This window comes from Hyla sarda, chromosome 2 (assembly GCF_029499605.1).
Source record: "Hyla sarda isolate aHylSar1 chromosome 2, aHylSar1.hap1, whole genome shotgun sequence".
In the NCBI taxonomy this organism is placed as follows: domain Eukaryota; kingdom Metazoa; phylum Chordata; class Amphibia; order Anura; family Hylidae; genus Hyla; species Hyla sarda.
The window spans coordinates 397,967,446-397,991,763 of NC_079190.1; the positions used below are offsets into that span (position 1 = coordinate 397,967,446).

Here is a 24,318-nt window from a genome sequence, read left to right on the forward strand (position 1 = left end):
TTGCAAACACACAAATAGAGCTTGGACTGCAGGAATAGCACAAAGAAAAAGTCTGCAATGGTGTAATATAGCTAAAATATACATAAGTACTTTATGGGGGGACATTTATCAAAGTTGGTTTAAGGTAGTAAAGATTTTACCCCCGTTTGCTTGGTGTCTTGTATGCGTAGTTGCTCAAAATTTACCAAAAAGGTGCACAGGACTAAATTTTGCGCAATTATAGAAACCAGTGAGCTGCAAACATTGGTGTCCTATTAGGTAGTGTAGGTTTGTGCAAAAAAAAAGTAATAATACAGCTCTACTGCAAAAAGTGGGGTACAGTGCACAAAACAGACAATTTTAAAAGATGTTCTACCAAAAATTGCACAAAAAAATTCCACATAAATGCAATTGTGCAAAGTTTGCAGTGATATTTAGAACATTGAAGCGGTGTAAAGCCAATGATAAATGTCCCCTATGTGTATAATACTTTACCATCACAATTAAACTTACCTTTGCAGCATCACAACGTGAAGACACTTGCTCGTGCTCTGGACCACTAACCTCTTTCTTTTCACCCAAATAAGAGGATATTAAATTCTCTGCAATTATTTGCACCTAACAGGATAAAAAAAAATAATAAAAATAAGGCTTGACTATGTAACAGCATTTTACATGTGTAAGCGGTTTTTATATAAAGCTTGTGTCGCAGTATTTTATGCAATCACTTGAGCCACTGCCAGAAGTACCCTAAAGAAAAAGACTTAGGTCATGTTCACACAGAGTCTGCACGGAAAACTTCTGCAGCTCTAAGTCCACCATGTGAACAGTGCAGCAGAATGGGACTCTGCTGCAGTGGAATGTCCATGCAGAATGCCACATGGACATTCCACCACGTGAACATACTCTCATATTTTTCCATCTTGCTGGATCCTTTTCGGGCTTTAGCTCAAAAAAAAAAATTAAAAGGGAACCTGACATATGCTTATTCTGCCTAAACAAGTCATCGCAGGAGAAAGTTTTTTTCAGGTTTTTTTCTTTCCTTAATTATTTTCCTCCCTTGTTGCTTTGCGGAAAAATCTGCACCAAACTTAAAGGGGTACTCCGGCGCTTAGACATCTTATCACCTGGGGACCCCCATGATCTTGCACGCCGCACCCCGTTTAAAATCAGTCCCGTGTGACGTCATGCTCCACCCCCTCAATGCGAGCCCAATACAGCTGTCACGCCCCCTCCCATAGGCTTGCATTGAGGGGGCGGAGCCTTGACGTCACAATGCTCCGGCCCCGTGATCGACAGTAATCAGACCCGGAGCGAACATGCTCCGGGGACTGATTTTAAACGGGGTGCGGTGTGCAAGATCACGGGGGTCCCCAGCGACGGGACCCCCGCGATCAGGCATCTTGTCCCCTATCCAAAGGATGTCTAAGCGCTGGAGTACCCCTTTGTGTCAATCGGATCCAAATGCTAATTTACAATAAAGATAATCAAGAAATGACCGTGGTATGAATCTATGATCTGCAGTCTTACCTTCCACTTTGTGAAGTCTTTCAGTGAATTCGGTCCATACTTCACATGATTTCCCACAGATTTCAGAAACTCCTTACTAACAGATTTAATCATTGTTCGAGTCGGCTCATCAGGCAGTTTCTCTTTGTAATTCTTCTCCCAGTACGATTCCACCTGTGACCGTGGATGTAAGTTAATACTGGTATATTACTTTAGACAAAAGTGTGTAGTCCAGCTCACTCCCTCAGCCCGTCGCGCCAGGACCGGCGTGGGCAACACCGACTGGAACCGACAAGTAAAAGCAAAATGTCCAGCGCGAATATGAAGGAACTGGATGTTTATTCCAATAGCCAAAAAGACAAGGAGAACATGACAAGGTGACGCGTTTCGGTCCTAAGACTGGACCTTAGTCATACACTAGTATACAGTGAGTACAAACCTTATATAGGTGGCCCCTCAAACAACGACCAGTAATCCGGTCGCAGCTGAATAGGACCCTATTCAGCTGCGGCCGGATTACTGGTCGTTGTTTGAGGGGCCACCTATATAAGGTTTGTACTCACTGTATACTAGTGTATGACTAAGGTCCAGTCTTAGGACCGAAACGCATCACCTTGTCATGTTCTCCTTGTCTTTTTGGCTATTGGAATAAACATCCAGTTCCTTCATATTCGCGCTGGACATTTTGCTTTTACTTGGTATATTACTTTATATAGAAAATGATGTCAGATGTTATGACAGCCGCTAAGAACATCCCTATCATATGTAATAGTTTTTTTTTATCCATACAAATAAAGAGTTCCATCAGAGGGTGTCTTGTGGCAGGAGAGTTCACACAATCTTACCACATTCTGATAAAAGCAAACTTAATGTAACAGTAAGACCTTCACTCTCTTTTTAATTCTGGTGTTTTCTAGGGACATATTTTAAAACACGTTTATTATTCAAACCCCTTAATGATAGCGATTTTTCTTTTTTTGTGTTTTACATTTTTTCCTCCTAACCTTTTAAAATAAATAACCCTCTCAATTTGAGGGCTTGTTGTTTGTGGGACCAATTGTACTTTGTAATGACATTACTGATTAGTAATGACATCACACAAAAGCTATCTATTTGATTTTGGGGACTTCGTGTCTACACAGTGTGCTTTATGGTTTTAAAAAAGGTTTTATTATACTACTTTTTATTTTTTTTTATGTATCTTCTTCCAAAAAGTTATATGCTTGAATTGCCCTCTTCTGACCCATATAACCGATTTAATTTTTCAAGGAGAGTAATGGGAATGCTCACTTGGCTTTCTAAATAAGAGACACGGTGTGCCAATATAAGGTATTCACCTATACCATGATAAAGTGATTAATGGAATGGTACTCAGGTCTCTTAATGGATATAAAAGGTTGAGATCAGACCATATAAGAGTAAATATTATATCTATTTATTAAAAAATAAATATATATATATATATATATATATATATATATATATATATATATATATATAAAAAAGTGTTACTGCAAGCCAAAGGGTCCTTGTGGATGCTTGTTAACATGTAAGGATACACTCAATAATAAAAACAAGACCTAAGACCTAAAAATGCAAATAAAAACATACTGCTCCACCTGTAAAATATAATAAAATTAAATATTGGTTTGAAAATTGGTCTTCAGTACCATATATTCTGTCATTAAATAAAGTGCATTCCTGTAACTGAATAAAAGTGCACTGAAAATCACTAGGTATTAAAGTGATGACGCTAATTGAGGCATATACACTGCTCAAAAAAATAAAGGGAACACACTTAAACAACACAATGTAACTCCAAGTCAATCACACTTCTGTGAAATCACACTGTCCACTCAGGAAGCAACACTGATTGACAATCAATTTCACATGCTGTTGTGCAAATGGAACAGACAACCGGTGGAAATTATAGGCAATTGGCAAGACACCCCCAATAAAGGAGTTGTTCTGCAGGTGGTGACCACAGACCACTTCTCAGTTCATTTGCTTCCTGGCTGATGTTTTGGTCACTTTTGAATGCTGGCAGTGCTTTCACTCTAGTGGTAGCATGAGACAGAGTCTATAACCCACACAAGTGGCTCAGGTAGTGCAGCTCATCCAAGATGGCACATCAATGCGAGCTGTGGCAAGAAGACAGGCCAGTACATCAGGAGACATGGAGGAGGCCATAGGAGGGCAACAACTCAGCAGGAGGACCGCTACCTCTGCCTTTGTGCAAGGAGGAGCACTGCCAGAGCCCTGCAAAATGACCTCCGGAAGGCCACAAATGTGCATGTGTCCACTCAAACGGTCAGAAACAGACTCCATGAGGGTGCTACGAGGGCCCGACGTCCACAGGTGGGGGTTGTGCTTACAGCCCAACACCGTGAAGGACGTTCGGCATTTGCCAGAGAACATCAAGATTGGCAAATTCGCCACTGGCGCCCTGTGCTCTTCACAGATGAAAGCAGGTTCACACTGAGCACAAGTGACAGACATGACAGAGTATAGAGACGCCGTGGAGAACGTTCTGCTGCCTGCAACATCCTCCAGCATGACCGGTTTGGCGGTGTTCAGTAATGGTATGGGGTGGAATTTCTTTGGGGGGGGGCCACACAGCCCTCCATGTGCTTGCCAGAGGTAGCCTGACTGACAGATACTGAGATGGGATCCTCAGACCCCTTGTCAGACCATATGCTGGTGCACTTGGCCCTGGGTTCCTCCTAATGCAAGACAATGCTATACCTCATGTGGCTGAAGTGTGTCAGCAGTTCCTGCCAGAGGAAGGCATTGATGCTATGGACTGGCCCGCCCGTTCCCCAGACCTGAATCTGATTGAGCACATCTGGGACATCATGTCTCACTCCATCCACCAACGCCACGTTGCACCACAGACTGTCCAGGATTTGGCAGATGCTTTAGTCCAGGTCTGGGAGGACATCACTCAGGAGACCATCCGCCACCTCATCAGGAGCATGGCCAGGCATTGCAGGGAGGTCATACAGGCACGTGGACATACTACTGAGCCTCATTTTGACTTGTTATGAAGGGGTACTCCGGCCCTAACATCTTATTCCCTATCCAAAGGATAGGGGATAAGCTGTCTGATCGCGGGCATCCCCTCTGCTGGGGACCCCCGCAGTCTCTCATGCAGCACCCACCTGTCTCAGCTGCACGCAACAGTGGAGGCTCAGTGTCTGGAGCCTCACGACCACGGGGCCGGAGTATCGTGATGTCATCACTCTGCTCCTTTGTGAGGTCACGCCCCTCCCCCTCAATGCAAGTCTATGGGAGGGGGCGTGACGACTGTCACGCCCCCTCCCATAAACTTGCATTGAGGGTGCGTGTCATCACGATACTCCATCCCCCAGCAATGCCCGTCAACAGCCACAGAGTGCAGGAGAGATCGGAGATCCTCAGCAGCGGGATCCCCATGATGCAACATCATATCCCCTATCCTTTTGATAGGGGACAAGATGTTAGGCGCCGGAGTACCCCTTTAAGGACATTACATCAAAGTTGGATCAGCCTGTAGTGTGGTTTTCCATTTGAGTGTGACTCCATATCCAGACCTCCATGGGTTGATAAATTTGATTTCCATTGATAATTTTTGTGCTATTTTGTTGTCAGCACATTCAACTATGTAAAGACGAAAGTATTTCATACGATTAGTTCATTCATTCAGATCTAGGATGCGTTATCTTAGTGTTCCCTTTATTTTTTTGAGCAGTGTATGTCAATAGGTTGTTAGTCTTATCCGCTGGTAATCTACAGTTTGTTATGATCTTACTGTATTGCAAACAGTAATAGCAGAGATATGTATCCAACAAGTGATAGCAAACATAATTCCCCAAGCAGTGGTAATGAAAGTATTGTTAAAATTTAAAAATAAAAAGGAAGGTATTAGATAGTCTGGTGCTAAATCCACCGCTAAACTTTCAGTTGTTGGTTGTCTGTCGCTCGGTCGTCCTGAGAGTACTGAATTGGACTTCCCTTTAATCGCCGCAGCAGGCTATCAACTGAGGCCCCTGTCTATCCACATCAGTCAGGGCCGCCCGAAAGAGTAGGATCCTAGCAGAATCCTGTTCCAAAGCACTAACCATCCATCCTGGGAAGAGAAAGGGTTAACTGTAACCCCCATTTTTGTGCCTTTTACTTGTGTCTTTTGGTGGCATTTTTTATGTCCTTTTGTACACATTTTCTGGTTATTTTACAGCCACAGACCAAAACTTGTGGCCATAATACTGGTAAAAAAACGCGCTTGTACTATGCCTGTGTAAATCCAGACTAATGATCCAGATGACAAGAGACTTTGCAGATCACACATGGCACTTACCCTGCTGCTTAGCTCTCTGTGGTTGACAAACCTGACGTGATTGGCTAAGGAGGTTATATCCTTATTATTCAGCCGCCGAAGCTTAGGGAGAAGACAGCAAAGTTTGTAATTGTCACTAACCTAAGGGGACAAAAAGAAAAATATATCATTTCTACTGCTATCTTCTAATGTAGCTACTGACTACTAACACATTATCTTCTGATGTGACACTTGCCGTGAGGTAGAGGTTCTCCTCGTACATAACCTCCTCCAGACTGGGAAATTGTTTTAAAATAGTAACTTCTTCAACCTGATTGTCACTGAAGTTTAGAACTCTGAGCTTAGGAAGACCCAGCTTTCCTGGAAGTTCAGACAGATTGTTCTTGGAAATATCCAGTTCCTCAAGATTTTGCATTTGGGAAAGGAGTTGGACATCAATGTCTTTTGATTCCAGTTGCATTTTTGATAAGCTGTACAACGAAAAGGATCAAACATTTATAGTACACTTTTCATCCATTACTCATATCATACAGTACATACAGATTATCCTTAAAGGGGTATTCCAGGCAAAACCTTTTTTTTATATATATCAACTGGCTCTGGAAAGTTAAACAGATTTGTAAATTATTTCTATTAAAAAATCTTAATCCTTCCAATAGTTATTAGCTTCTGAAGTTTTCTGTCTAACTACTCAATGATGATGTCACGTCCTGGGAGCTGTGCATGATGGGAGAATATCCCTTGCATGATGGGAGAATATCCCCATAGGAGCTTGACAGCTCCCGGGATGTGAGTCATCAGAAAGCAGTTAGACAGAAAACAGCAACTCAACTTCAGAAGCTAATAACTATTGGAAGGATTAAGATTTTTTAATAGAAGTAATTTACAAATCTGTTTAAGTTTCCGGAGCCAGTTGATATATAAAAAAAAAAGTTTTGGCCTGGAATACCCCTATAATCCCTAAAAACCTCATGTAACACATTCCAGTCTGACCTCAGTGCTCTCTGCTGACACCTCAAATCCCCATAGTAAATCTCTCCTGTAGAGATGAGCGAACTTACAGTAAATTTGATTTGTCACAAACTTCTCGGCTCGGCAGTTGATGACTTTTCCTGCGTAAATTAGTTCAGCCTTCAGGTGCTCCGGTGGGCTGGAAAAGGTGGATACATTCCTAGGAAAGAGTCTCCAATGACTGTATTCACCTTTTCCAGCCCACCGGAGCACCGGAAAGCTGAACTAATTTATGCAGCATATGTCATCAACTGCCGAGCCGAGAAGTTCATGACGAATCGAATTTACTGTAAGTTCGCTCATCTCTACTCTCCTGCTCTGGACAGTTCCTGACTGATTGGGGTTGAGCACGAATATTCGTAATGCTAATTTTTAATCGCGAATATCGGCACTTCGCGATTTTGCGAATATTTAGAATACAGTGCTATATATTCGTAATGATTAATTTTTTTTTTTTTTTTTACATGCAAACATTTTTTTTAATACATGCGAATTTTCCCATTGAAAAAAAAAGTTAATGAACATAGAGAATATGCTAATTTCACAAACATAGGACGAATACTCGTCAATATATTCGCAAAATATCGCAAATTCGAATATGGACCCTGCTGCTCATCACTATTCCTGACACGGACAGAGGTGGCAGAACTGTGGTCACACTGGAAAGAACTACACAAGTTTCTGTGGAGCATACAGCAGCTGATAAGTACTAGAAGGATTAAAGGGTACCTTTCATCGAAAAAACTTGATATATTATAGATTAATGTATGCAGAATAACTTTCCAATAGCATGTTATTAAAAAATATGCTTCTTTCTATTTAATTTTCCACTTTGAAAAAGTGACCACTAGGGGTCTCCCTAACAGTCCTTTTTTATAGATTTCAGACTCATGCAGGAGTCCTAAATCTCAGACTGCAGCCGGGACACAGGCAAACTCCCTGGCAGTGTGCAGTGTGAGTTTGTCTGTGTCCCGGCTGCAGTCTGAGATTTAGGACTCCTGCATGAGTCTGACATCTATAAAAAAGGACTGGTAGGGAGACCCCTAGTGGTCACTTTTTCAAAGTGGAAAATTAAATAGAAAGAAACATATTTTTTAATAACATGCTATTGGAAAGTTATTCTGCATACATTAATCTATAATATATCAAAAGTTTTTTTTGATGAAAGGTACCCTTTAAGATTTCTGGCACCAGTTAATTTGATACCTTAATTTTAACTCTGATAGATGCCACTATACAGGCATACAAGGCTATTGTATATAATAAATTAAAACATTTTAAACACACATTATGTCAATGCATGCTGAGCAGGCATATGCAAAAAGGCACAAACAAAGAACAAGGTACTCCAGCTCACCACCTCGTAGCAGTGCTTGGATCTGTGTCCGGCAGGACACTCCAATGAAGAACAACCTAACGATGATACAGCACTTGAAAAAATGAACAGCTTTATTAAAGATCACAGGATGCAGATAAAACCAACCATATCATCAGACGCGTTTCGAGCACATGCTCTCGAAACGCATCTGATGATATGGTTGGTTTTATCTGCATCCTGTGATCTTTAATAAAGCTGTTTGTTTTTGCAAGTGCTGTATCATCGTTAGGTTGTTCTTCATATGCAAAAAGGACATGTTTTGGCATATGCAGGGTCAATGTGACATAAAAGGTTTAAAAATGTACATTTTAACAAATCCTAATAATAATAGTCTTTATTTCCACATACATTCACATAGGGTTACAAATTGACCTACTTCAGTTTCTGCACATCCTTCAGATGGTGTGACTTTGGGAGGCCTTTCTTCAGTAGGATGTCTTTTGTCAGTTTGGTCATGATGGAAGTCGGCCGCTCTTCCTCCAATAAAAACAAATCTTAACCTATAAATAAATCAATGGAAATCCTTTCAGCAAGAATATTAAGCATTCAAAAATATTAATTTCCCCGTGTGTTTTTTCTCTCCCTTTGTGTGATTACGTTTATATTATTTGTATTTGTTATTTTCTGTGATAAAAATAATAAGAGAATTGTAATATTATATATATATATGTGTGTGTGTGTGTGTTACCCAATAACTAACAACACAGTTGATATTCATACCAAAAGGTTAAAGGGGTTATCCAGGAAAAAAAAAATTTTAAATATCAACCGGCTCCAGAAAGTTAAACAGATTTGTAAATTACTTCTATAAAAAAAAAATCTCAATCCTTTCAGTACTTATTAGCTTCTGAAGTTGAGTTGTTCTTTTCTGTCTAAATGCTCTCTGATGACGTGTCTCGGGAACCGCCCAGTTTAGAAGCAAATCCCCATAGCAAACCTCTTCTAAACTGGGCGGTTCCCAAGACAGGTGTCATCAGAGAGCACTTAGACAGAAAAGAATAACCTTAACTTCAGGAGCTCATAAATACTGAAAGGATTAAGATTTTTTAATAGAAGTAATTTACAAATCTGTTTAACTTTCTGGAGCCAGTTGATTTATAAAAAAAAAAAAAAAGTTTTTCCCTGGATAACCCCTTTAAGACAATAATAAGACTTCACAGCCTGCAACAAAATGTATTCCTTTTGACATGTCTCAATACCAACATGCAAAGATCTGACCCACTTGATAAAGTATGTAGCAGGCTTTCAGTCTCCTGTAACTAAACCGTATAATCTGTAAACTTAATGAATAATTGTATATACTTGTATACAGTATAGCAGACAATACAAAGAGCCTCATAGTGAGGACAGAATGTCTGCCCCCAATCTTTTCAGCCTATTTTCTTGTAGCACAGCTACATTGGATTGAATTACAGTTGATTTAAAAAACAATAAGGTCCTTAGGTCTATACCACAGGGGGTGATCAGACACGTCTATACCCTCAGCGTACACTTTACACCTGAAATGTCTGGATAAGGGGGGGGGGGGGGAGGCAGGAACCCAGCTTTACATGATTTGCATCTGTACAAAGAACACCCTTGTATGCAGTAATGCTAATATAGTAAAACAATTAAACAATGCACATTGCTCACCAACCCAACTGTACGGTGGTTGGATGTTCAGACACATTCAACATTATAAAAGGTCCATGAATTTTAGATTTCTGTCCCTACATACTGGGGACAGATTTCATACAGGGGTTATCTAAATGTTTTGCTCATGTCTCCTCTTCCCTTCTGGCTATACAGATTTAGTTCTTAAATCTTTCTTAATAAGTTTAATGCTTATGACCTTTCACTATCTTTGTAGCATGTCTCTGGACCCGCTCTATTTGTTGGTGAGTTCTCCAGAACTGGACACAGTGGCCCTGATTTATCAATCTGCCCAAAACAAAAATGGGCCAAACTTTAGTCTCCGGCACATAGCAGCTAGAGATGAGCAAACTTACAGTAAATTCGATTCGTCACAAACTTCTCGGCTCGGCAGTTGATAACTTATCCTGCATAAATGAGTTCAGCTTTCAGGTGCTCCGGAGGGCTGGAAAAGGTGGATACAGTCCTAGGAAAGGGTCTCCTAGCACTGTATCCACCTTTTCCAGCCCATGGGAGAATCTGAAAGCTGAACTAATTTATGCAGGATAAGTCATCAACTACCGCGCTGAGAAGTTCGTGACGAATCAAATTTACTGTAAGTTCGCTCATCTCTAATAGCAACTAATTACAGCTCAGTTTTTTTTTTTTAACAGAGGAATGAAAGCATGGATGCTGAGCTGTGATTGGTTGGTATGTGTCCGAGACAAAAACCAGACATTTTCATCTCAGACAAATAATTGTAGATGTGGCGTCACTATACAGTGGGATCTAAATCTCCCTTTTCTCACTGGTTATACATCTAAAAATCCAAGAGGGAGCAGCACACCTGAAGATGTGGGTGCTATCGGTACAAATCCCTGGTCCCGGAATGAAGGTAGATATATTCAAAGAAGCACTCCGAGGTCAAGTGAAAGTGTAGATAGCGTTTATTCCATCTAGTTCAAAGACAACGTTTCCGCTGCGTACCTGCAGCCTTTTCCAAGCAAACGCACAGTGTACATAGGGTGGTATAAATATGGTGGAAGCTGTGACATCATCATTACATCACATATTTGCATAATCATCATAATACAAGTGAAAACATAAGCGATCTCACGATATATGTTTACCGATCGTGAGATTGCTTATGTTTTCACTTGTATTATGATGATTATGCAAATATGTCACGTAATGATGATGTCACAGCTTCCACCATATTTATACCACCCTATGTACACTGTTCGTTTGCTTGGAAAAGGCTGCAGGTACGCAGCGGAAACGTTGTCTTTGAACTAGATGGAATAAACGCTATCTACCCTTTCACTTGACCTCGGAGTGCTGCGGTCTTCTTTGGTTATACATCTAGATATGCATTTTAAGGGTGTCAGAAATCACTACCCCTAAATCCTTCACTAACACAGACTAGAGATGAGCGAACTTACAGTAAATTCGATTCGTCACGAACTTCTCAGCTCGGCGGTTTCTGACTTTTCCTGCATAAATTAGTTCAGCTTTCAGGTGATCCGGTGGGCTGGAAAAGGTGGATACAGTCCTAAGAAAGAGTCTCCTAGGACTGTATCCACCTTTTCCAGCCCACGGGAGCACCTAAAAGCTGAACTAATTTATGCAGGAAAATTCATCAACTGCCGAGCCGAGAAGTTCGTGACGAATCAAATTTACTGTAAGTTCGCTCATCTCTAACACAGACCTTCCAATAAAATAATAAGACGGATGATGCCTTCTCCCCCCAAGTGCATTCTTCTACCTTTATGAAACATTGAGCTTCCATTGACGTTGCCACTTATCTAGTAAAGATATATTACACACGCCCCCCCCCCCCCCCCAGAACATTAACCCTATTATGTTCTCCTATGTCATTTATAGACAATTTTTTTTCTTTTATAAACACACCGGAAGTTGTCTATGTCCTGCATCAAAGTAGACCAACCTACAGAGGGTTAGGCCGGTCTACTGTCTAATTTATCAAAAGTCGCACGGCTCTTGATAAATTTTGCGCACGGACTTCGGGATCTATGCTTTAGACTGTATTTAAACCTGCTCCAGCATGGTCTGACATTTCGGCGCACTTTCAGCCGATGCGACTTGTCGCCGAAAAAGTCGCTTTTGATAAATTCAGCACCAATGCATTTTACAATGCATTTCCGTCTAAAATAGACTAGAATGCATCATGTTCTAAAAATCCTCTAAAGCAAAAGTCGCAAAAAAAGTCGCACATATTTAGACAATTTTAGACAGGAAAAACCAGTCTAAATCCTTTGATAAATCTCCTCCACCATCTTTCAAAGTTATCTGCTATCCACAGGGGATCTCGCGAAGGAGAATACGAGTCTCCTGTGAGAATAGGCCGGTGGGACACTCATCATTTTCTATGGGAGCCACAGAAACAGCCAAGTACAGCATTCCGACCCTCATTCTTTATCCCGTGGATAGGGGATACCTTTGAAAGATGGGAATACCCTTTAAAAAATAATAATATTAATAATCCTAAAAATATGTTGGTCAGTATTTAGCATTAGCATTAGTCAGCCAAAACAAGAAATGGAAATGTTTGCAGCTCTTCTGTGCATCTGACCCGCTTCTGATTTAGAGTGCAGGGGTACGTTTACACGCAGCAGATTTCTCCATGTTCTATATGCAGATTTCATTCTATGTATTGCAAAGGGTGAAATCCACATAAAGAACCAACATTCTGGGACATGCACCGCAGATCAATATCCGAGCAGATTATTATTACTACTAGTATTAGCTACAGGTTGCCACAAACTATGTATGTATAGGGGGCAAAATATCCGTGCCATGCATTTATATATCATAGGGTACAATGTGGAATAGTTGTTAAAGTGGCTTACAGCAATTTTCATTGAAAACTAGCACCCGATTGGCTGCTGTTGCCAAATTTTTCCAAAAATTATCAACAATCCCACATACAGAGCAGCCCCATGTTACATTGTCCCTCATCTCAGTGTTATAGTGAGCATCACATGGTCTCTTTAGGTTTTCTATGATATAAAGCAGTTTTTCCCAACTTGGGTGCCTCTCTAGCTGTTGCAAAACTACAACTCCCAGCATGCCCGGACAGCCTTTGGCTGTCCGGGCATGCTGGAAGTTGTGGTTTTGCAACAGCATTCAGTTCTCCCAAGCACAACAATACAGTGCATCTAATATATGATACCCCCTATATAACTACTGATATATATGTATAAGGACATAGTGACACGTGTGTGTGTATATATTATATATATACACACATATATATATATATATATATATATATATATATATGCCCAGCAGAGGTGAGTTGGTATCTGATTGTTAGGCTCAGAATTTGTGCTAGGGTCCCATCCTAAATGAGGCCACCTCCTCGTGGTGGATGGGGGACACGTTTTGATCAAAAAGTGCGCTAAGAGCCTCAATTTTTTGACCAATGTGTGCTGCTGCAATCCTCTTTTTTTGTATACACTATATATATATATATATATATATACACACATATATATATATATATATATATATACACACACACACATTATATATATATATATATATATATATATATATATATATACACACACATTATATATATATATATATATATATACACACACATTATATATATATATATATATATATATATATATATATATATACACACACATTATATATATATATATATATATATATATATATATATATATATATATATATATATACACATACATACACACACACACACACACACACACACACACAAGGGGGGGGGGTCAAGTCCTGGGGGGAAAAAAAACTGAGAATTTATCCAAGATTTCCAATTAAGGGCTGGTCCTGCTAATGGGAACTGTGTTCCTGTTGTGAAAAAAGTGCAGGAACTCAGTTCCCAGTTTCTGCAGGACTTGAGCCCTGTATGTATGTGAGATAGATAGATATATACACACACCCTGTATCTACAGGCTGTACATCGCTGCACTCACCTCCACCTCCTCTGCGCTCCAGACCTGATGAATCAATAAACCGATGTCCCTACAATCACTACTCCTGCGTTCTAACTCCCGCCGGGATGATGTCACTTCCGGGGCTTCAGATTCCACAGGAAGTGTCGCTGCACTGGGCTCGCAACTCATGGCTGACGACAGGTCTACCCCACCAGCCTGTGGCTGTAAGGGAATCCGGTCGTGCTTACTGTGCGAGTCTCCCGCCTGTGGATTAGCGAAGGGGGTGCACAAGGTATAGGAAACTTGACGAACGACCATGCTGCTGATTTTGTGTATTATACTGTAACGTACCGCTAGTCCTACAGAGTTTTTACGTAACTCCCTTAGAGGTTAGTGGGAGATGCGTAAACAGTGTAGTACTGCTGTGGCTGTAACTTGGGAGTTACGGAAACAACGTAGCTCGTGTTGCTACGCTGTTTACGCAATTCAAAGTAAGATCAAGAGAAGTTACGTAAACTCACCAACTCGGTAGCTGCATCCTGGCCGGAGGGGGTTGGGGCGGGACCGTCAATCTCGAAATAGTTGCGGGTTCTAAAGGTGGTACCCGAATCTATTGGATCTTCATGGCTTATCCAGTGGATATACTGTGAATGTCCATATGTCTGCATGGCTTTTATATATTTCCAGGAGTTGACTATTATACTTTTGGCATAGTTATAGAAGTTATTTATAATGTGTGACTGACCCTATCAAGAGGTACCTGGTCCCCAGCAGAGGAAAGGGACATGTGCATAATCATTCACATAGACTATAATGGGGGTATCTATGTGGCCACCATGGTCCAATCCTCTTGTCTTATGGAGGTTGTGAGGCACTTGTCCTAGTGATCACGTGGTCCTGGTGGTTGGATCCTCAGCATTAACCTAATGATATGTAAAAAGTATATTTTTGGTGACCTCCATAAGACTTTGTACCCTACTAGTTAAGTGCAGTGTATACCCCATCATTTTCTCCAAGTGCAGATCCCCAATGTATGCAGTGCTATGGCGGACAGTTACATGTGTCACCAATAGGATGTGTAGTGTCCCACACTTTTCAATACAGAGTAGAAAATTAAAAGTGCTCCCCAAACGCTCATGACATACGTTAAATGGGCACTATCAGATACAAAAACTTTTATATGTTGTACATCTTGGCAAAACATTAAAGAGTACCTATCATCAACTAAACTGTCCCTAATCCACTAACGCTATCCCTGCCTTTATTTCTACTTAAAAATTACTATAAATACCTTTTTCTACCTCACTTAGGCTGCTCGTTTCTTGCACTATGTGCAGGGAGGAAGGGGGGGGGGTGACTCTGCCGGCGCAACGTCATCTGTAGCCTGGCCTGGCTCATTTCCGCCCCTCTTTCTACGATCCCTCTCCTGAGGTGTGTGTGTGTGTGTGTATATATATATATATATATATATATATATATATATAATATGTGTGTGTGTTCAAGATCACGGCAAATCCGGTATTTACTATTAGCAGAGCAGCACTCCACTGACTCGGAGTGCGCTCTGCTGAAATACGAGCACAGCTCTATCTCCCACTTGTCTGATAGACAGGCGGGGAGCTGCGCTGAGCTCGTACCTGTCCTGGCTGCAGTGCGATTTAGGACTCATGCTGAGAGTCCGAAATGCTTGCGGCCAGGACTGGTAGGGAGACTCCTAATGGTTAAAGAGTAGCTTCCACCATATTACATTTTTTTTTCTTTCCCTACCTATTGTTAATCTATCCCTAACCCCCTCCCTGCCTTTAAAATGTTTTCTACCTTAGAAATGTCTTTTCTTCTGCTGCCGGCTGTAGCTCTGCCGGAAGCCGACTTCCCCAGCAGGCGCAACGTCACTGACACCTTCTGGGCGCCGACTTCCGCCCTCCTCATCTATGCTGCGTTCCTGTCAAGAGTGCTCATAGATGAGCGGCCAATAGCACGGCATCGCCGACCTGCCGTGCAAGATATCCTTGCCGGGGGCAGGAAACGGGCCCAATGCGCGCAACACCGGTGTTCACAGCTCTCATTCCCGCCTGTCTGATTGACAGGCAGGGATCGAGCGCAGGCTGACTGAATTAGGATCGATTGCCCAGCCTTCATTGGCTTTAATTCAGTCGTGACATCACGTCAGGCTGCAGCCAGCCACTAGGAGGGAGACCCCTAGTGGCCGGTTTTCAAATGTAAAATAAAATATTTTAAACAAAAAATAAATAATGGATGTATATTAGAGATATGTTATAGTACGAAAGTACTACAACATATAGAAAAAAAGGTTGGTAACAGTGCCCATTTAAGTTTTTAAAGTTAAAATACACATAAAAGGAGGCAAAATTTTTAATTAAAAGCAATTACAAAGTTGCTTATTAGGTATTTATCTTTAATATATATAGAAAAAAAATTTGATGAGAGGTACACTTTAACCTTTCTAATATACTTCATAAGAAAATTTTATTTCCCTTTCATAGTAATAAGGGCTTATTAATATCATGGCTTTGTCCAAGCTGAAGCACAAGCATGGACACAGTCCAGTATGGGAGGGTGGGCTAGCAATCCTCTATGTCTGATAGGACAGGAGGGAGCACAGAAGAGTCCTATCGGACAGGAGAGAGAGAGCACAGAGGAGTCCTATCGGACAGTAGAGAGCACAGAGGAGTGCTATCAGACAGGAGAGAGCGCAGAAGAGTACTATCAGACAGGGGAGAGCGCAGAGGAGTGCTAACAGACAGGGGAGAGCACAGAGGAGTGCTAACAGACAGGAGAGAGCACAGAGGAGTGCTAACAGACAGGAGAGAGCGCAGAGGAGTGCTAACAGACAGGAGAGAGCACAGAGGAGTGCTAACAGACAGGAGAGAGCACAGAGGAGTGCTAGCCCACCCTCACTTACTGGACTCTGTCCATGCCTGTGCTTCAGCTTGGACAAAGCCATGATTTTATAAGCCATAATTGCTATAAAAAGGAAATAACATTTTCTTATGAAGTATATTAGAAAGGTTAATGTTTTGCCAAGATGTACAACATATAAAAAGTTTTTATCTGACAGTCCCCATTTTTTTTTTTCTGACAGTGCCCATTTAAGTCAATGGATTTCTGTGGCAGCATTTGGCATACTCTAGGACAAAAGAAACCATTGTCATTAAAGTGATATGTCCGTATTAGAAAATTGTTTTTAAAGACTATCACCCCAAAATATATACCTTACTAATACAGTGATATCACAAATTGTACGGGCTTCAGCATGCTTTTCATTATTCACCACACAAGGAAGTTGTGTAGTTCTTTAATTGTCAGTTTGGTGTTGTCTCAAACTCCCTGGCTCCTCCCTCTCTCCCAAAACAAAACATCATCCTCTGCTGTCTCAGGAGTCATGGCTGGATTTAGTCTCTGCCTTTGGCTGTCTGGGCATGCTGGGAGATGTAGTTTTACAACTGCTAAAGGCACCCGGTTTGGAAACACTGGTCTATACCACCACCACCATACCTGCCATAAACACTTATACATATATTGGGAAGATTTAGCAAAACCTGTGCAGGGCAAAAGTTCACCAGTTGCCGGTAGCAACCAATCAGATCGCTTCTTAAAATTAAAAGAAATCTGATTAGTTGCTATGGGCAACTGGTCAGCTTTTCCTCTACACAGGTTCTGATAAATCTACCCAGTATATCTTTGTTGGGACATTGGGAACTTGAGGAATGTTCACAGCATGTGTATGCTGAGCAGTGCCAAACCCAGAGGAGCACACAGGGAATGAATGCAGAAGGTGCTGTAACCTCACTGATGAAGGTTTCAGAACTGGGACAGAAAGGCAAGCAGTGCTATATGCTTCTGTAGCATTTTTATGTTTTTTAACCTGACTTTGGAGACTTTCTCACACTTGAGTCAAAACATTAACAAAACAAGTTCTGGGCAAACCTTTACATTTTCATGTGCGTTTTATAGTTATCTATGGAGAAAGATATTGGCAACTGGTTTTTGAAATTGCTGAGAAATCCCACCTAGCAGCATTATTATAAATACTCTATAGAGAATGCCTTGACTGGAATGTTATTTAAACCAGTGTTTCCCAACCAGGGTGCCTCCAGATGTTGCAAAACTACAACTCCCAGCATGCCTGGACAGCCGAAGGCTGTCCAGGCATGCTGGGAGTTGTAGTTTTGGAACACTGATTTAAACTATTTAGTCAAAAAGCATAAGGCTGGGTTTGCACTACGGAATTTCCTCTTAGAAATTCCACTTGGAAATTCCAGTGCAGGAGAGTTCTGTTGCTATCTTTTTGCCACAGGAATTCATCTGCCTAAAGAATGAAGTCCTACTTTTGGTGGAATACATTGCTGTCTATAATGACTGGAAATGTCTGCGCGGTCCAGCTGGAGATTGTGTAGTGTTAAAGGGGTTATCCAGGAAAAAACTTTTTTTTTATATATCAACTGGCTCCAGAAAGTTAAACAGATTTGTAAATGACTTCTATTAAAAAATCTTAATCCTTCCAATAATTATCAGCTTCTGAAGTTGAGTTGTTGTTTTCTGTCTGGCAACAGTGCTCTCTGCTGACATCTCCTGCTTGTCTCGGGAACTGCACAGAGTAGAAGAGGTTTGCTATTGGGATTTGCTTCTAAACTGGGCGGCTCCTGAGACACATGTCATCAGAGAGCACTTAGGCAGAAAAGAACAACTCAACTTAATCAGTTCATAAGTACTGAAAGGATTAAGATTTTTTTAATAGAAGTCATTTACAAATCTGTTTAACTTTCTGGAACCAGTTGAGATATAGATAGTAAGTATGTGTGTGTATATATATATATATATATATATATATTACAGTAGTCCCTCAAGTTACAATATTAATTGGTTCCAGGATGACCATTGTATGTTGAAACCATTGTATGTTGAGACCAGAACTCTATGGAAACCTGGTAATTGGTTCTGAAGCCCCAAAATGTCATCCAAAAATTGGAAAAAAGTGAGGATTAAAAAAAACTAAGTAGATAACTAATACAGATAAAGCAAATCCTTACATATAAAAGTAATAAAGATCTGCTGGGAGCTGTAAATCGCTGTCTATTTCAGTGTTTCCCAACCAGAGTGCCTCCAGTTGTTGCAAAACTACAACTCCCAGCATGCCCGGACAGCCGAAGGCTGTCCGGGCATGCTGGGAGTTGTAGTTTTGCAACAGCTGGAGACACCCTGTTTGGGAAACACTGGTCTATGTAGAGGACAGGAGCTTCTCCAGGGTCCTGTACAGAACACGCAGTGTCCTAAAAAAAAGGAAAATGGAGCCGCCCTCACCTGATGTCCAAAGGAGCAGGTAACACTGGCAGAGGTAAAGAGAACTGAACATGTAATACTTCCCTGTACTGTAGGAGACGCTACCAGACACCAGTCAGTGCATGCACTTCAGTAATACAGATAGAGAACAGAACATGTAGTACCTCCCTGTACTGTAGGGGGCGCTACCAGACACCAGTCAGTGCATGCACTTTAGGAATACACAGGTTTTACCAGAGAAATATCCATTCTGATTGGTCGGTTTTTCCAGTCATTGACACGTTTCGCACATTCCATAGCATTGTATGTTGAATCTGGTTTCAAGTTACAATGGTCCAGAAAAGACCATTGTATGTTGAAACTATTGTATGTTGAGGCCATTGTAAGTTGAGGGATCACTGTATAATCTATCTCAAGTTTTTTCCTGGATAATCCCTTTAACCTAGCTTAGTCTACCTTCACACGTTTATTGCCTATTCTGTGGGTGATGAATGCTATTAGTGCTTTATGCGCAATTTAGTAACAGAGATATGTAAAATAAGACCTAAATCTGTCATGAGCAATGGTACACTCTTGCCCAAACGAACCAATCAGATGCTTTTTTTTTCCCATTTTTCAGAGCCTTTTTGAAATAAAATAAGTAATCTGATTGGTTGATATGAGGAACTGCACTACTTTTCCCTTTGCACATGTTTTGATAAATCTCCTTCTAGATCTTTCGTGCACTTCTCACTTTATTTTTTACTTTATTCTGTAGCCAAAATCATTTGTGTACATCCCAGAGAAAGGCATAGCCAAAGGAGTAGAGCACACCGATGCAGCTGACTGGTGGTGGTTCCCATTCCCCGGCGTCACCTTGATAGAAGAGTTTGTTACAGAAGACGAGGAGAGGGATATGGTGCATGCAATGGATCAGGATGAATGGAGACTTTCACAGTCTGGACGAAGAAAACAGGCATGTATTTTATTATATGCTATGTGATAAAGTGACACTTTGTTTAAAATTTCTTTGTTATATCTGTTGTCTGAATTCCCTATTCCAGGGCCGGAAGTTCAAATCTCAATAACATCTCGAAAACTGTAACTGTGTGTAGCTGTTGTGCATTTGTACCCATAGTTTGTCTAGGGTTACATTAGTGGGATTTCTATCCTACAGAAGGCTGCATTGTACTATTTTAGAAAAAAAAATCCACATTAGGACCTTTTTACACGGGCCGACAGTATGCAGATGACAAGTGATCGGCACTCGTTTGCTGTTCCTTCACAAGGCTCAGTTAATAATGGTGCCCATTAAATGAATCCCTATCAGCCACGCATGACCAGTTTATACAGAGCAATGTGTGGCCAATAGTAATAATTTAAATGGCCACACAAAAGGTCCAATCAGCCATCCACCGAGCATTTGTTTGTTTTTTCTATGATCCCTGTCCCTTTTACTTGGCCCGTTTATCAGGAATCTTTCAGCTCTGTTTCATACTTGAAGCTTAAGTGTCAAGGAGGTGTTGCCAAGCTACCCCCTACCCTGCATGATTGATGTACAGGACTCAGTTCTATATCATGCTCACAGCGGCAGACCGTTTCCATTTTAAGAATCCTAAAGGGAGCCTGTCAGAAGACATGACTGAAAAAAGCTTGGAATGTCCCAGCCACCACCACAGGCTCTTCAGGTTAGGTATACAGAGCTCCCTGTACCGAGAGCTTCCCTGGCTCTTCGTTTCAGCACTGTCTGCTCTGGCATCTATTCAGGACACTGCTAAAGCTGTCAATCATAGCTGAAAGGGGAGGGGAAGCTCTCAGATCATATTTCAGCTTTGACTCTCAACTCCCCCATTCCAAAATACACACTCAAGGTCAGTTGCGTTGAAATCAAATACAGTGACCCCCTCGACCTATGATGGCCCCGACATACGATCATTTCAAGATACGATGGTCTCTCAGAGGCCATCGCATGTTGAAGGCAGCATCAACATACGATGCTTTTGTATGACGGCGCCATTGCATAAACGGCTATCTGGCAGCGCTGACTGCTTCAGCTGCCACTGGATAGCCATTTACGGTGCCCCGTGTGGTCAGCTGATGATCACTTACCTGTCCTCGGGGCTCCGGCGCGTCCTCTTCGGGATCCCCTGCATCGTCGGCACTCTCCATCGTCGTGGTCATGTCGCTGCGCACGCCGTCCTGTCATCCAATCGGAGCGGCGTGCGTAGCGTCGTGATGGCGGCGACAGAGAGCGAGGATGCCGGGGAAGCAGAGGCCTTGCCAGAGCGTCGGGGGGACGTGGCGACAGCAATGGACGGTGAGATCCCGGGCAGCGGTGACAAGCGGTGACTGTCTGGAGCGGCGGGGACAGGTGAGTACAACTTCCTCTAACAATGGTCTTCAACCTGCGGACCTCCAGATGTTGCAAAATTACAACTCCCAGCATGCCCGGACAGCCGTTGGAGGTCCCCAGTTGTAGACCACTGTCCTATACTTTACATTGCTTTACTTTACATTGCTATACTTTATCGTATACTCAACATACGATGATTTCAACAAACGATGGTCCGTTTGGAACGGATTACCATCATATGTTGAGGGACCACTGTATGCCCTGTACTTCTTTTCCCCCAAGGACACCCCTTTACACATGGTTGCGTAGTCCTGTAAAAAAAAAATAAAAAAAATTGTTTGGCCAAAATTCTGCTAATATGTAGGGGCACCTCAAGTTTTGGTGTAACTATTAAAGAGGTTATCCAGGAAAAAACTTTTTTATGTATATCAACTTGCTCCAGAAAGTTAAACAGATTTGTAAATTAGTACAATAAAAAAAGAGGTAGCGTGCACTCACCACGGGTAAACGGCTGCAGGCCCAAGGTCCGGGATCACCGAGGCATAGACGAAGACGGTAAGGGGCGCTCAGAGGCTACGCCGGCTGTTTCGGACGTAGGAACGTCCTTCTTCCGGCCGGAAGAAGGACGTTCCTACGTCCGAAACAGCCGGCGTAGCCTCTGAGCGCCCCTTACCGTCTTCGTCTATGCCTCGGTGATCCCGGACCTTGGGCCTGCAGCCGTTTACCCGTGGTGAGTGCACGCTACCTCTTTTTTTATTGTACTATTGGATACTTTATCTAGTGTGTGCACCCCGCAGGTGCTGCTTTGTAATTTAACGGGTCCGGAGGCTGCCAGTGTATACCAGCGGTATCGTATAACTGCATGTTCAGCTGCACGGTGTGCTCTCTCCTCCTCTAGTGGTCTAGATTTGTAAATTACTTCTATTAAAAAAAATCTTAATCCTTTCAGTACTTATGAGCTGCTGAAGTTGAGTTGTTCTTTTCTGTCTAAGTGCTCGCTGATGACATCTGTCTCGGGAAGCGTCCAGAGTAGAAGCAAATCCCCATAGCAAACCTCTTCTACTCTGTGCAGTTCCCGAGACAAGCAGAGATGTCAGCAGAGAGCACTGTTGTCAGACAGAAAAGAACAACTCAACTTCAGAAGGTTATAATTATTAGAAGGATTAAGATTTTTTAATAGAAGTTTACAAATCTGTTTAACTTTCTGGGGCCAGTTGATATATAAAATTTTTTTTTTCCTGGAATACCCTATTTTAAATTTTCCAACTACTTTTCCACTTTCATAATCAGTGGGTACACTGACAAATAAAGATTGCCTTACAGTACAGTATAATTCAGTATATTCAAAACCAAAAACTATGGGGCTGAGTGAGCAGCAATAACAGATACCAGCCATAAACGCCACTCTTTCTGTGGGGTGAGCATTACTCCCTTGGGTAACCCTGTAAATACAGTCCTTATTCTTTATCCTTTATTCAATGCATTCATAAGCAAAATAAATATATGCACTAGAGAAGTGACAGATTCTAGTTGCAATGGGCATTTAAATGTGTTTGACTTGTACTGAATTATCAGTAACCCATATTTTTGTGTCTGCAGGATTTTGGCCCAAAGGTGAATTTTAAAAAACAAAAAATAAGAGTTGCCAATTTCACTGGTCTTCCAAGTTTTAGCAGATTGCTCTGGGAAAGGATGAAGAGTCACACTGTCCTGAATGGGTTCCTGCCTGTTGAGCAATGTAACCTGGATTATAATTCTGACCGGGGCTCTGCTATTGACCCCCACTTAGATGACTCTTGGCTTTGGGGTGAACGACTAGTTAGTCTAAATCTCCTTTCAGATACTGTGCTTACGATGACAAGTTCTTCCACCAACAATCTGCGGCTGAGATCTACCTTGAATCAACATTGTGAACTGAATGGACTCTGTACACAGAATGTTAATGATAGCAAGGTGGTTGGTGTACAGTCGGACCACCAGGACTCTGTAGCTCATGGTAGTTCTATGACTGCCTTTGTTCCATATAATGATGTGGAAGTAGCTATACATGTACCACGGAGGTCATTGGTAATTTTATATGGAGATGCCCGTTATAACTGGATGCATGCGATACACCGTGACCATATCAAGCAGCGCAGAGTTTGCAGTACATTCAGAGAACTGTCTGCAGAGTTCAGTGCAGGCGGCAAGGAAGAGTCACAGGGACAAATGCTGCTGGATATAGCCCTTGGCTTCCAAGGAAAATCAGTTTAAAGACAACTCTTGTGTTCTTTTAATTTTACCTCTTGAATGCTTTGGTGCCACACATGTACATTTCCATTCATATTCCAAATCATGAGGAACATCCATCCCCACACTTGATATAAGTCTAAGATTTGCTTGGAGTGTTTTCCTTAGGGTAGGGTCACGTGGCGTATTTTGCTGTTGCCTATTTTCCTACCCATTGAAGTCAATGGGTAGCAAAATCAGCTGCAAAATATGGCACGTGTCATCCTACCCTTAAGAGGTTTTCCTGGGAAATATGATTGTGAAGGTGGCCTCTAATTCTTTAAATACTTCCTTGTCATAGGCCATGTTGGTTTTGTTTCTAAATACCACAACATGGTTCTTTTTTAATTTCGGTAAGTGTTTTTTTTATTTTTATTTACTTCACAAGCAGAAAGGAAAATGTGCATTGAAGCACTCACCAAGTAACTCTTGCTTAGATGCTTTATTTCTTATAAATAGCTGGATACAAAAATTGCAGGGAGGTGGAAAGATGATATGCAGGCGGGTGGGCTCGGCCCACCCGCCTGCATGTCATCTTTCCACCTCCCTGCAATTTTTGTATCCAGCTATTTATAAGAAATAAAGCATCTAAGCAAGAATTCCCTGGTGTCCAAGGTGAGTGCTCCAATGCCCGTTTTCCTTTCTGCTTGTGAAGTATTCAAGT

The 24,318-nt window shown here is 41.7% G+C and overlaps 2 protein-coding genes across 2 annotated transcripts in view; one reads left to right on the plus strand and one right to left on the minus strand.

The window, feature by feature from the left end:
* LRWD1 (leucine rich repeats and WD repeat domain containing 1) overlaps window positions 1–13,923 on the minus strand; it is a 46,715-nt gene extending 32,792 nt beyond the window's left edge. Inside the window, exons 1-6 of the mRNA XM_056558754.1 lie at window positions 13,793–13,923; window positions 8,569–8,692; window positions 6,039–6,273; window positions 5,825–5,944; window positions 1,510–1,662; window positions 493–597 (exon numbers count right to left, since the gene is read on the minus strand). Coding sequence (XP_056414729.1) covers window positions 493–597; window positions 1,510–1,662; window positions 5,825–5,944; window positions 6,039–6,273; window positions 8,569–8,648 — 693 coding nt within the window. The 5' untranslated portion in view covers window positions 8,649–8,692; window positions 13,793–13,923. The remainder of the gene's footprint in view (window positions 1–492; window positions 598–1,509; window positions 1,663–5,824; window positions 5,945–6,038; window positions 6,274–8,568; window positions 8,693–13,792) is intronic.
* On the plus strand, window positions 13,915–24,111 carry ALKBH4 (alkB homolog 4, lysine demethylase). The gene is made up of 3 exons (XM_056558755.1): window positions 13,915–14,045; window positions 19,812–20,009; window positions 22,986–24,111. Exons 1-3 carry the CDS (start codon window positions 13,941–13,943, stop codon window positions 23,637–23,639), a joined length of 957 nt encoding a protein of 318 aa, XP_056414730.1. The 5' UTR covers window positions 13,915–13,940; the 3' UTR covers window positions 23,640–24,111.
* Window positions 24,112–24,318: the final 207 nt, after the last annotated feature.

Coding starts and splice junctions, on each gene's coding strand:
- ALKBH4 (XM_056558755.1), top strand. CDS start 13,941: ATGGCTGACGACAGGTCTACCCCACCAGCCTGTGGCTGTAAGGGAATC. Junction 14,046..19,811: donor TAGCGAAGGGGGTGCACAAG/GTATAGGAAACT, acceptor TTTATTCTGTAG/CCAAAATCATTTGTGTACAT. Junction 20,010..22,985: donor AGTCTGGACGAAGAAAACAG/GCATGTATTTTA, acceptor TTGTGTCTGCAG/GATTTTGGCCCAAAGGTGAA.